We start from the raw sequence: 14,362 nt of genomic DNA, 5'->3' as shown, positions 1-14,362 counted from the left end.
AAAGAGATATAACCAACCAACCGACCCACTGCCATTGGGTGAATTCCGACTCATAACAATCGTGCACTAGGGTTCCGAGATGGTAATTCTTTACAGGAGCAGACAGCCTCACCTGTCTCCCACAGCTGGTGGGTTTGAACTGTGGCCCTTGTGGTCAGCAGTCCAGTGCTTACCCTATAGCAGTATATGAGAGCCTATTCATAGACATAGAACATTTTTTAAAATTATCATATTGAATTGATTAATAATCAAATATTTGGGAAAGAGTACATCAGAATATACCTAAATTTGATGCTATTGGTCAGGTACGAAATGCTTCTTACACGCTGTCTTTTTGTACCTTGGATGTATTTAACCCCCTAAATGACCTTATCTTGAATTCATACTCTATGTCTACAGGGCTTGCAGCAGCAGCTCTAAAAACAAAGGCTGGAAATACTTGAATATTTTTGGAAATTGCAACTGATACAAAGAACTTCCGAAAGTAATTGTATAACTTTCTTACCAAAATAGGCACAATCCTAAGAAGCTGTAAGACGAGACAGTAATATCTTCCAATTTTAGGTGAGTGATTCCCTCTATTTTTACTAAGGGAGGGAAGAGCAGTGCCTGTAGTCAGTAATCCTTGATTGGTCTTTCCAGGTTTAACATTACATGTCTGCAGTGCAGCCAAGAAAATTTAGCCCAAGTATTTCAGAGAATAAGTAATATGTTCTCATTATTATTATAAGCACCATTAATACCTTAACTTCTTATTGTATGGCAGGCACTGTACAAAAACAGGGAGTGGGGGCTTTATAGCTATTTCCCACTGATTCATAGAGTAATTCAAGTATTTATTACAAAACAGCTGTATTTCAGGCTCTGCTGCAGACATATGACAGGTCAAGTCCCTGTCTACATTAAAACAGAAAATGGGTAAGTGATTGCATATATAAAATTTACGTATTTATAGAATTCATTATAAGGGATAAAATCTATAAATGTGGTGCTGTAGGATAAGCACTGAACTGCTACCTGAAAGGTCGATGGTTCAAACCCAGCAACAGCTCCTTGGAAACATTACACAGGGTCACTAGGAGTCAGAACCAACTCGATGGCACTTAATAACAACACTAAAAGGGAATCAAGCAAGATAAGGGCATAGAGAATGAGTCAGAGTTGCTGTTTGGATAAAGAGGCCAGAGAAGGCCAATTTAAAGGGCTAAGTAGAGACCTGAATGAAGCAAAAGAAAAGCCATGCAAAAATGTGGGCAAAAGCTTTCTATATAAAAAGACAAGTGCAAAATCTCAGAAGTAGGAAGGAACTTGGCCTGCTTAGAAAGCATCACGAAGACCAGTGTGACCAGAACAAGGTGAGAGAGTGCGAGTGGGGTAGGAGATGAGATGAGGAACCGGTAATATGAGGCCTATGGTAAGGAGCTCAAATTTCAGAATATCAAATATCCAAGACAGCCACCCTGTGGAGCTATATTCTATTATCCTTGTGTTCTATTGAATTGCTTTTCATTAACTAGTTTGGTTGCCTTTAAAATTAAAAATATATATATATAAAACCCTAAATTCAGTGGGTCTTCTAATGAAATGTTCTTGATACAATTTAAAAGGAGGCAGGGGTGGATCTAGAAGGGCAAGTACAAGATCTACAGGACAGCCCCTTTCCATATGATGTCATATAAGCACAATGCTTTGCCACTGTGCCAAATTAGAAAAAAAGGTAGAACACACACCCTAATAATGGGACAGTGAACAGACTGAATAATCTCAGAACCTTGGTAACAATGCTAAACTGCAGATCTATACACGGAACCACCTACTTTCAGATTACCTGAATTAAAAATAATCGATGTTCACATTATTTATGGAGGACAGAGGCTCTGTAGGAGAAGCACAGGACTTCAAACTACAAGATTAGCAGTTTAAACCCACCATCTGCTCTTTGAGAGGAAGATGAGGCTATCAGCTCCCACAAAGATTTACAGCTTAGGAAACATTATATAGAGTTGTTATGAGTCAGAATCAACTCCGCAGCGTTAACAACAGCCTATTATTTAAGGCACTGTTCTGGGATTTGTAGTTGAAAGTATCTTAACTGTCATACAGCTTTATGAGGGTGATCACTGTTGTTTATCCCCATTATCCATTATTCCCACTAGAAAATGTCATCATAAGGGGAATTGGCAGTTTGATGCAGGTCACACAGCTGATAAGTGACAAACTCAAACTGTATCTGACTCTAAGGGCATTAATTATGATGTATTACTGCCTCTCTAAAACTACTACTGCTCATGTAGTGATAAATGCTTATCAAAATACAGAATTTAGAATCGAAAGCTGTAATGATAAAGGAGACGTGGCATGAGAAGACATGTTCCTTAATGTGTTTCCAGTGACCTTCATTTTCCTCATTTGTGAAAAAGAAATCAATGGAAAAGACCTACCAACCACAGGAGCAAGTTGATGTTTCCCTTAATAGGAACCCTGGTAGTGTCGTGGGTTACGCTTTTGGCTGCTAACTGTAAGGTCAGCAGTTCAAATTCACCAGCTGCTCTGTTACAGAAAGATGAGGCTTTCTGCTCCCAAAAGGATTTACAGCATTAGAAAACCTAGACAGGGTCACTATGAGTCGAAATCAACACAGCAACACTTAACAACAACATTACGAAATCCTGGTGGCACTGTAGGCTAAGCTCTGGATTGCTAACTACAAAGTCGACAGTTCAAATCCACCAGCTGTTCTGTGGGGGAAATATGAGACAGTTTGCTCCTGAAAAGATTTACAGTCTTGGAAATCCTATACAAGGGTCACTGTGTGTCAGAATTGATCCTATGGAGTGGGTTGATTGGTCAGATATATTTATGAGCTGTAACCACTTTGATGACAAACACCATGTGTATAAAAAATGAACGAAACAAATCAGATGTCACTTTTAGTGAGTTAAATAGGAACGAAGATATGATTTTTATTAACAATTACCAGGAGTCTTTTTTTTTTTTTTAATCCTAAAATATAGAAAATGGTCAATTAGCAAAGGATTTGCATTCAGCCTGGAGAGTAACGTCATTGAAATGGCAAGCAAGAGAAACATTGCCTTCCAGGAAAACCAGGCTGTGAAAGCTGAAAATAATCAAAATGCTTAAACTGAATACTGTATATTATGATAAAATCAATTTATAATCATAAAATAAATGAGTAACTTCAACCCAACTGGTAAGTTATCATGAGGAATTTTTTTTGTGTTTGCTGTCACAGCTGCTGTTACTAGGAAATGCTGACAGGGGAAAGACATGGAGATCAGCCTGAGGGGAAAAAACTGAATACTTCCTTTTAAAATTCATAAAGTGAACATAGTATTAAAAGTAATTCTTAATTAGAGAACCTTTCTAATTCACATAAATTGTGGTGTGCAGGTATGTTTTGTGTGCATGCATGTGTTCTTACAACACTTGAGTCTATCTGAGTTCAATTTATGCCTGTTACTCAATGTGCAAGATTGGGCATGTTGCTTAATATGTCTAGCCTCGGTTTCTTCATCTGTACAACTAAGCATGAGTTAAGCTAAGGGTTGTTGAGGAAATAAATGGTGATCTTTATAAAACACTTCTAGTTCATTATCTAGCACACAGCAAGTACTTCAAAAACATTTAGCAGTTATGTGAATTTCTATATTCCTGTCCTATTCCTCTTTTGACCTTGATTCTTTGTTAAGAAAAAGATGTATAGGAAATATAGCAAAGGAAATAGAGTTTTCTCATATCTATAGCTAGACTATAAAATTTACTCCCGTTATTATCAGACCCTGAGACATTTTAGTATTTTATATTATACTAATAGCTGATATTGAGCTAACCTCCAGACCTTGACCAGAAACATTCTCTTAGACTGTATCTGATCAAGATGCATTCACTTTTTACTCTAGCAAAGACTCAATTGTCTTTCTAGTCATGACATTTGCCAAGTACCTCTTTTAATTAAGATCTTTTAAGAATCATATATAATATTCCTTTCAAAATCTTTAAGCATTTCAAGACCATATTCTATCCAAGACCATATATATAAACTTACCTGATTGTAAAAATCACTGGTTCCTTAAAGACCTACTAAATCAGAATTTCCAGGGCAATGGTTTGAGTTGCCAAAGTTCAGTATAAAGTTTAGTTTTAAATTTGTACCAAGTTAGCAAAAGTGAAATGGAATGCATAAAGATTTGTATCCTAGGCATTAGTGAGGTAAAATGGTCTAGTATTGGCCATTTTGAATCTGAAGATCCATTTTAAATGGAATAGAATTGACCATTACTATGCTGGGAATGACAAAGAAGAATGACAACATTCATCATCAAAAAGAATGTTTCAAGATCCATCTTTAAGTATAATTCTGGCTCTGATAGGACAGTATCAGTACACCTACAAGGATGACCAATTAATACCACTAGTTTGCCAAATTTACAAGCCAACCATTAAAGCCAATGATGATGAAATTGAAGAATTCTATTGTAAGGTCACCTGTCTTTGGAATGGGCACAAATATGGATCTTTTCCAATCAGTTGGCCAGGTGGCTATCTTCCAAATTTTTTAGCATAGATGAGTGAGCACCTCCAGTGCTGCATCAGTGGAAAGAATTCAATTTGTGTTCCATCAATTCATGGAGCCTTGCTCTTTGCTAATGCCTTTAGTGCACCTTGAGCTTCTTCCTACAGCACCATTGGCTTTGAATCATATGCAACAACACAAAAAACCTCTTGAAACGGTTGAACATTGACCATTTCTTTTTTGTTCAGTGACTCTGTGCATTCCTTCCATCTTCTTTTGATGACGTCTGCATCATTCAAAATTTTGCCCAAGTTGTTGTTTTGTTAAGTGCTGTTGAGTCTATTCAAACTCATGGCAACACTGTATAGGATTTCTGAGGACTGGCTAGTGAATCTGAACAAACCTTTCCAAACTGACCTTCTGGTTAGTAATCCAGTACTTATCCCATAGCATACATCAGGACTCCATAGAAACCTTCAATATTGTAAGGATTGAATTATTGAGGGTTAGATTATTTCTTCAGTTTTTTTGGTTTTTTTTTTTTTTTCCAGTTTGAGAAAGAGCATGCTCTTTCCTCCAACATCATAACTCAAAAGCATCAATTCTTCTCCGGTCTTGCTTATTCACTGTCCAGCTTTCATATGCATATGAGGTTACTGAAAATACCATGGCTTGGGACAGGTGCACCTTAGTCCCCAGGCTGACATCTTTGTTCTTCAACACTTTAAAAGGGTCTTGTGCAGCAGATTGGCCTAATGTAATACGTTGTTGGATCTCTTGACTGCTGCTTTCATGAGTGTTGATAGTTGATCCAAGAAGAATGAAATCCTTGACAACTTCAATCTTTTCTCCATTGATAAGAATATTGTTTATTGGTCCAGTGGTGAGGATTTTTGTTTTCTTTACGTTGAGATGTTATCCACACCGAAGGCTGTGCTCTTTGATCTTCATCAGTAAATCTTTTAAGTCCTCTTCACTTTCAGCAAGCAAGGTTGTATCATCTGCATATTGCAGGTTATTAATGAGACTTGGGTCCTGATGCTGCATTTTTCTTCATACAACCCAGCTTCTTGGATGATTTGCTCAGCATACAGGTTGAATAAGTATGGTGAAAAGAATACAATCTTGTCACACAACTTTTTAATTTTAAACCATTTCAAACCATTCAGTATTCCCATGTTCTGTTCGAACAACTGCCTCTTGGTCCAGGTACAGATTACTCATGAGCACAGTTAAGTGTTCCAGAATACTCATACTTAGCAATGTTGTCCATAGATTGTCATGATCCACACAATCGAAAGCCTTTGCATAGTCAATAAAGCATAGGTAAACATCTTTCTGGTATTCTCTGCTTTCAGCCAAGATCCATCGGACATCAGCAATGATATCCCTCATTTTACGGCCTCTTCTGAATCTGGCTTGAACCTCTGGTAGTTCTCTGTCAATGCATGCTGGCAGCCATTTCTGTATTACCTTTAGTAAAACTTCACTTGCATGGGATATCAAAGAGATTGTCCGATGATTTCCACATTCCGTTGGGTCACCTCTCTTTGGAATGGGCACAAATATGGATCTCTTCTAATCAGTCAGCCAGATAGTTGTCTTCCAAACATGAGTTAGTGCCTCCTGTGCCACCTCACTTTCTTGAAAGATTTCAATTTTTATTCCATCAATTCATGGTGCCTTGTTCTTTGACAATTCCTTCAATGTACCTTGGACTTCCTCCTTCAGTATCATTGGCTCTTGATCATATGCTACCTCTTGAAACAGTTGAACATTAACCATTTCTTTTTGGTACAGTGACTCTGTGTATTCCTTCCATCTTCTCTTGATGCTTTCTGCAACATTCAATAATTTGCCCAGAGAATCTTTCAATAACCAAAGTCATGGCTTGAATTTGTTCTTCAGTTCCCCAGCTTGAGAAATGCTGACCGTGTTCTTCCTTTTTGGTTTTCTAATTCCAAATCTTTGCATATTTCATTATAATATTTGGCTTTATCTTCTCGAGCTGATCTTTGAAATTTTCTGTTCAGCACTTATACCTCCTCATTTTTTCCATTTGCTTTAGCATCTCTACACTGGAGAGCAAGTTTCAGTGTCTCTTCTGACATCCATTTTGACCTTTTCCTGCTTTCTTGTCTTAATGACTTTTTGCTTTCTTCATGTATGATGTTCTTGATGTCATCCCACAACTCTTCTGGTCTTCCGTCTTTACTGTTTAATGTATCAAATCTGTTCTTTAGATGAACTCTAAATTTAGGCGGGATATATTCAAGGTCACGTTTTAGCTCTTGTGGACTTGTTTTCATTTTCTTTAGCTTCAGTTTGAATTTGCATATGAGTAATTGATGGTTTGTTACACAGTCTGCTTCTGTCCTTGTTTTCACTGATGATATGGAGTTTTTCTATTGTCTCTTTCCACAGATGTAGTCAATTTGATTTCTATGTATTCCATTTGGTGAGGTCCATGTGTGTAGTTGTTTCTTAGGCTTCTAAAGAAGGCATTCAAAATGAACAAATCATTGATTTTTCAGAATTCTATCATGCATTCTCCAGTATCATTTCTATCATCAAGGCCATATTTTCCAATTACTGATGTTTCCTTTTTGCTCCCAACCTTTGCATTCCAATCACCAATAATGATCAACACATCCTGATTGCATGTCTGATCAATTTCAGATTGAAGAAGTTGGTAGAATTCTTCTATTTCATCCTCAATGGCTTTAGTGGTTGGTGCAGAAATTTGAATAATAGTGGTATTAACTGGGCTTTCCTGTAGGCGCATGGATATTATCCTGTCACAGACAGTGTTGTACCTCATGACTGACCTGGATATGTTCTTTTTGACAATGAATGCAACACCATTCCTTTTCAATTTGTCATTTTTGGCATAGTAAATCATGTGGTCATCAGATTCAAATTGGCCAGTACCAGTCCATTTTAGCTCACTAATGCCTAAGGTACCAATGTTTATGCGTTGCATTTTATTTTTGACAAACTTCCAATTTTCCCAGATTCATACTTTATACATTCCTTGTTAACAATTTTCAGTTGATGTTTACAGCTGTTTTGCTTCATTTTGAGTTGTGCCCCATCAACAAATGAAGGTCCCGTGGGCTTTTTTCCCACGGGCTTTACTCCATTCGTGTCATCACAGACTCAACTCTACTTTGAGGGGGCAGCTCTTCCCCAGTCACATTTTGAGTGCCTTTCAACATGAAGGACTCATTTTCTGGCACTATATCTGACAGTGTTTCTCTGTTATTCATAAGGTTGTCAGTGACTAAATATTCAGAAGTAATTCATCACTCCTTCTTCCTAGTCTGTCTTCATCTGGAAACTCATCTAAAACCTGTCCACCAAGGGTGACCTTCTGGTATTTAAAATACCGATTGCATAGCTTTCAGAATCACAGCAACTCACAAGTACCACAGCACAACAAACTGACAGACGAGTGGTGGTCCAACACCATAACTCCTGATAATATGGCCACTAAACTCACGTTTGTGTGTGTATATGTAAACCTGGGCTGACTATTAGTATTCATCACATTGTGACCTAAGGGTTTCCAAGTAATGTCTCTAGATATATTGATTTATAATCATGAAGAATTCAGCAGCTATTAAAAATAGAGGCAATGACACTAGATTCTCAATGATCTTATTTAAAATTTTAAGCCTAAACCAAAATGAATATGACTGCTCTACCACATGCTTCAGTTTCCTAAAACAATACTCTTATCATGATACTTTTCTGTTAAACATGAAGTTAAAATCAGAAAAATAACTGGATCTTTACAATCTTTTAAAACTTCTCATTCTCTAAAGTATTACAAAGACAAATGATAATAGTTGAAAATATAAAATATCTGTGATTTATCAAGAGTACGGAAATGAATTCAATGCGCTGATGATCTGAACTTGTGTGTGTTAGCACTGGACTGCTAACCTCAAGGTCAGCAGTTCAAACCTATCATCCATTTTCAGAAAACCCTATTAAGGTCACTACCAGTTGGAAGGGACTCAAGAGAATACAACAACAGCACCAGTAAATGCTTGTTTTATCTATTGTTATAAGATTCACTATCCTCTTCCCCCCACCCCCACCCCCTTAGGCGCCCTGCTAGTGTAGTGCATTACAAGTTGGGCTGCTAACCAAAAAGGTCAGCAATCTGAATCTACCAGTTTCTCCCTGGGAAAAAGATGTGGCTTTCCGTTTTTGTGAAGATTTACCACCTTGGAATCCCTACACAGGTTCGCTAAGAGCTGGAACTGACTTGATGGCATACAATCATCACCAACCACCATCTTCTTTTTACAAAGTAGTTTTGTGATGGAAGAACTATGGTCTCATTACTCCAAAATCTAAAAACAAAACAAAACTTGTTGTTAGCTGCCATCGAGTTGGTTCTGACTCTCAGTGACCCTATGAACAACTGAAAGAAACACTGTCCACCCCTCTACTATCCTCACAATTGCTGTAATGTTTGTGACCAGTGTTGTTGACATTGGGGGCATCTCACTGGGGGCCTTCCTCTCTTTTCTTGTTGACCCTCTATTTTACCAAGCATGATGTCCTCCAGGGACTGGTCCTTCCAGACAACATCTCGGAAGCATGAGAGATGAAGTCTTACAATCATGGATTCTAAGGATCATTCTGGCTGCACTGCTCCCAGCACAGACTTGTGTGTTCTTCTGCCAGTCCACGGCACTTTCAATATCTTTCACCAACATCACAATTTAAATGCATCACTTCTTCAATAGTCTTTCTTAGTCCTTGCTCAACTTTTATATGTATATGCAGTGATTAAAAATACCATGACTTGGGCCATGGACACCTTAGTCCTCAAACTGACATCTTTGTTCTTTAACACTGTAGAGAAGTCTTGTGTAGCAGAGTTGCCTAATGCAATATGTCATTTGATTTCTTGACTGCTGCTTCCATGAATGTTGATAGTGGATCCAAGCATACTGATATCTCTGATAACCTCAAGTCTTCTCTCCATTTATTATGATGTTATTTATTATTTATCCAGTTGTGAGGATTTTTTATTTTTTAACATTGAGGCACAATTCATACTGAAGGCTGTAGTTTTAGATCTTCATCTTAAGTACTTTAAGTCCTTTTCACTTTCAGCAAGCAAGACTATATCACCTGTATATCACAAATTGTTAATGACTCTTCCTCCAACCTTAATGCCACATTCTTCTTCATATAATACAGGTTTGCAGATTATCTTCTTAGCAAACAGACTGAACAAATATGGTGAAAGGACACAATGCTGGTGCACACCTTTCCTCATTTTAAATCTTCCAGTATCCCCTTCCGTTGTTATGTTTGAACAACTGCCACTTGGTCTGTGTACAGGTTCCTCATGAGTACAATTAAGTGTTCTGGAATACCCATTTTTTGCTTCAAACAGGAAGAATGAAACAAAGATAGTTGGCTTGTGTAATCCACCAAGATGGATAAAAAGATATAATTCCTCCTGAGGGATTAAATAGTGTTATAAAGGTTGGTTAAGGCTGGGGAATGAAGATGACTGGATAATGGAAAGATTGGCTTTTAGGAGATGGAAGGCTCTAGAGCCAGAGAATAACATGATGGAATAATCTATATAGCAATATTAATATGTATGAAAATTATTGACTGTTTCTCTCTTGCGCTCCCCTTTCTTTCTCTGTGGATGCCTGGCATTTTGTATCAGAAAGTGTAAAACACAATTTTCAAGTTTTAGTATAGATGGTGGTGGTGGTAATGGGTTTGTACCATGGAGTTGGTTGTGACTCATAGCGACCCTGTACAGGGTTTTTGAGGCTGTAAACCTTTTTGGGAGCAGAAAGCCTCATCTTTCTCCCATGAAACAGCTTGTAGTTTCAAACTGCTAACTGTGAGATTCACAGCCCAATTCATAACCACTATGCTACCAAATCTCCTTTTAGTATGGATAACTATAGTTAAATGTAGATTTTTAGGATCATGTATCTATTTCTGATTTCGAGGGTCTTCCTAGAAAAGTAATAATAAAAACATTTTTTTAGTAAATATTTCATTATTGATTGATACATAAATAGGTGAAAAACAGTACACATATATTTATGTATTTTCCAAGCAATTATTACAAAACTTAATTGAGTAAAGGCATTGTTGCTGTTGTTATTGTTAAGTGTGGTTAATTGGGTTCCAACTCATAGTGACCCTGTATAGGTTTTCCAAGGAGTAGATGGTGAGTTTGAACCACTGACCTTACAGTTAGCAGTCCAGTCACAGGAACATGTGAATGCATATTCAGGTGTGGCCTATTTATGTAGGCATTTACTGTGAAAGGGGTAGGTGAATGCATATGTAAATAGTCCACACCATAATTTATTTTACAACAGGAAAAATGACTGCTAGCCAGAGGACAACAGTAGACTTATGATCTACTTACTGAAAAAAAAATAAAAATAAAGTCATGGTACCAATCATAAAAGCTTTTCTCCCTCATTCCTCAGATGAATATAAATATAAAAGTAAAAAGAAAGATTAACACCAGGATAAGTATTAATTACATTCAAGCATGTTCTCAATTTGGATATAAACCAACTCATTCAAATTTTGTTGTTGTTGTTAACTACTATTGAGTTGGTTCTAACTCACAGAGACACTACATAGGCTTTCTGAGGAGCAGCTGGTGGGTTTGAACTGCCAACTTTGTGGCTTGCAGTCCAGTGCTGATCCTACAGTACCACATCAGGATTTCAGTACTTTAAAATTAGACTTAGGTCATAGAGATTCTCTTCTTTTCTCTATCCAAATATCCTTTAGTTTTAAATTAATAGCATTAAGAGAAACACTGTTAAGTGATGGTACATGGAGGGGATTATAATCATTGTAATGAAACAAGGTGTATGATTTGTTGAATGTAAAATTGATGATCTGCTCTGTAAACTTTCACTCAATCTACAATAAAAACCTTAAAATAATAATAATAATAGCATTAGTCCCAGAACATAGTGGAGTGGGGGACATATTTAAAGAGGTCTCCATTTGCAAATCTCATTACATCTTTTCCCTGCAGGAGCGAGTACAAATGACAATAATTACAAACATGAATCAGATGTAAGGATAATGAAATATAAAGACACCCTTCTAGTAGGAAGGAGGATAAAGAACAAGGATTAGAAAAATTAGCAATGTTTGCTATTTAATGTGAATAAAACTAAGTACGTTCATCAATCCTTTTAACATTTTTTTACATTAACTATTTATTTATTCCATCCACAAATATTTATCGAGCCTCTACGATATGCCAGACACTCTAAGAGGCAATGAAAATACATCAGTATATGGTTTTTGAAGCTGTAAATCTTCACGGAAGCAGAAAGCCTCATCTCTCTCCCTTGAAGTGGCTGGTGGGCTTGAACAACAGGCTTTATGGTTAGTAGTCCAATGCTTATCCTACAGGACTATAGCACTCCCACTTACATATGGTAATTATTTTTTAAAGTGTGTTCTGATAGCGTGAATGCTTATAAATATTGTTGTAAGATTAGAAAAATATATAGAAAATAAAGATAAATAAAATGACATTAAATGTTTTTAAATGTATCAAATGTCTGTACTAACTTGAACTTTGAAAGTCCAGATAAGTAAGACATAGGAATATAATGAGGCTTTCTGATCCCAAAAAGATTTAAAGTCTCAGAAACTCTACACAAGGTTGCTATGACCCAGAATGGATTTGATGACACTTAATAGCAACAACACACACAGCATGCTATGTAGTATACTTACTAAAAGCAAAGTTTTAGATATCTACAACTCCACATCCTGGCTCCACCACTGGCTGCATAACCCTGTGCCTTGCTTTCCTTAACCTCTAAAATGGAGCTAATAATAATACCTACCTCTAAAAGGGCTCTGCTACTGTATCTGTTATGGTAGGGGTGCTAACCTCAAGGTCAGCAGTTTGAAACTACCAGCTGTTCCATGAGAGAAAGACGAGGCTTTCTACTCCAGCAAATATTTACAGTTTCAGAAACCCTATGTAGGGCCGCTATGACACACTACCACCACCATCATCATCACCACCTCTAAGGTTGCTTTTAGGATTTACTAAGTGTTTAGAAAGTGTCTAATACTAAGCACCTAATCAAAGTAGCAATTAATTCTTTTTTTAAAGTTTTAAATTATAGACACATATAATAATATTATCAAGAGTTTGGAAAACATAGGAAAAGAAAAATAATCACTTTATCCTAATATCTTCACATACCTATTGATTCTTAACCAACATTTTCCCCTATAGAAAAGAACACTTACTTTTAGGAAAACCTGTAGATCTTGAGTCTGAGTGTGCTGCAGAATGTCTTGTTGCAGATGTTTGAAAACAGCTATACAGATATACACTTGATAATCAGGACCAAGGAAAATACAAGTAGCAATATAATGGCAAATTTCTATCCAATCTAAATAATTCCAAAAACACTGAGTTATCCATTGAAGGCAAATCTAGAGGGGGGGGAAAATCAGTTGATTAGAATGTTTACATAAATCTTTAGAATATTAGCTTTTTAAAAGCAGTAACCAATAATTTATATAGAACCAATGAGAAGCCTAGCAATTAATCAAAACAGAAGCCTCACAAGGATGCTTCATCTATTTGCTCAAAACCTGAGAAAAGTTCCATGGCCCTGGACTAGAGAATTTAGGGATAATCGATGGTGTTTACACTGGCCATCTACCTGCAGGTATATGTACTCTTGATTCATACTGCCTTCCTCTAACTCATTACACCAGCCTGCTCTCGACAGAAAATGCGAAGAGACTATTTTAATTCAGAGATGGGAGTCTGTCGATCCTACCTATAATCACAGATGTATAATTATGCAGATGACAGATTGCTAAATGCTACATTAATGGAAATGGACTCCTGCTGAATCAGAAAACAATATAAACCAAATATAATTATATAACATAAAAACTGAGAACTAATGTAGAGAATAATTCAAATATGAGACTTTTACAAAAAGAGGCTTCCCTCGACCTCTTCATTTGTCTTGTTTTGGATAACATTTGTTCAGCTTATAAAGGAAATATAAACCAATTATGAAAAACAAAGAAATGCAACAACAACAACAAAATAGCAATAACACAGGGATGAACATTGTCAAAATTTGGGGCATATTAGTTTCCAATATTTTAATTTTCATTTATATTTCACACTACCATTGAGGAAAGGACTGCCTTAGTTGATTCTCTCTTCTCCTTTAGTTTTATATTTATTAGTAGGGGTAAGGGGGATATAGTGGTGGTGGTGACGGGGCCAGATACAGTGGTCACTATAATTGGCCACAGGTAGAGAAGATACATAGATACAATTTCTCCCTCTCTCTCTCTCTTTTTTTTTTTTGTTCCTTTAAAAATTTATTTTTGAATATACTCTAAAATTCATTTTTGTGTCTGAATCAATTTTTTTTTGCATGCTGACTTAGCTCTTGACTACTTTCAGCATGATAGATATTTTTTTCTTTTGCATACCTCATTACTGACATCAAATACCAACCTATTATTTTATGCAATTATAATATTTTTCATCTCATTTTCTGGCCATACTTTGTTTTTTATTATTAATGATGCTGATATATGATCAAATGACACTCATATAGAATTTTCTTCTGTTAATTGCACTAATTCTATTATCAGAATAAGATTTTTCTTTACATCTATAATGCTCCACCCTTTAATTATGACAAAAAATGATTCAATTAGGATATTTATGAATGCCCAGTATTTGTCAATATAGAGAATATTAAATTCTCCTTAGTCTCAATTTTACCTAACACT

The 14,362-nt window shown here is 36.4% G+C and overlaps 1 protein-coding gene across 1 annotated transcript in view; it reads right to left on the bottom strand.

Annotated features, from left to right (window-relative positions):
• Window positions 1–14,362, bottom strand: part of TBC1D32 (TBC1 domain family, member 32) — a 345,222-nt gene that overhangs the window by 2,512 nt on the left and 328,348 nt on the right. The window contains 1 exon segment of the mRNA XM_006839881.1: window positions 12,839–13,027. Within this exon segment, the coding sequence (XP_006839944.1) occupies window positions 12,839–13,027 (189 nt within the window).

This window comes from Chrysochloris asiatica, unplaced genomic scaffold (assembly GCF_000296735.1).
Source record: "Chrysochloris asiatica unplaced genomic scaffold, ChrAsi1.0 scaffold00027, whole genome shotgun sequence".
NCBI classification, from domain to species: domain Eukaryota; kingdom Metazoa; phylum Chordata; class Mammalia; order Afrosoricida; family Chrysochloridae; genus Chrysochloris; species Chrysochloris asiatica.
Note: the sequence above shows the minus strand (reverse complement) of the source record. Positions and strands in the feature narration are given on the sequence as shown.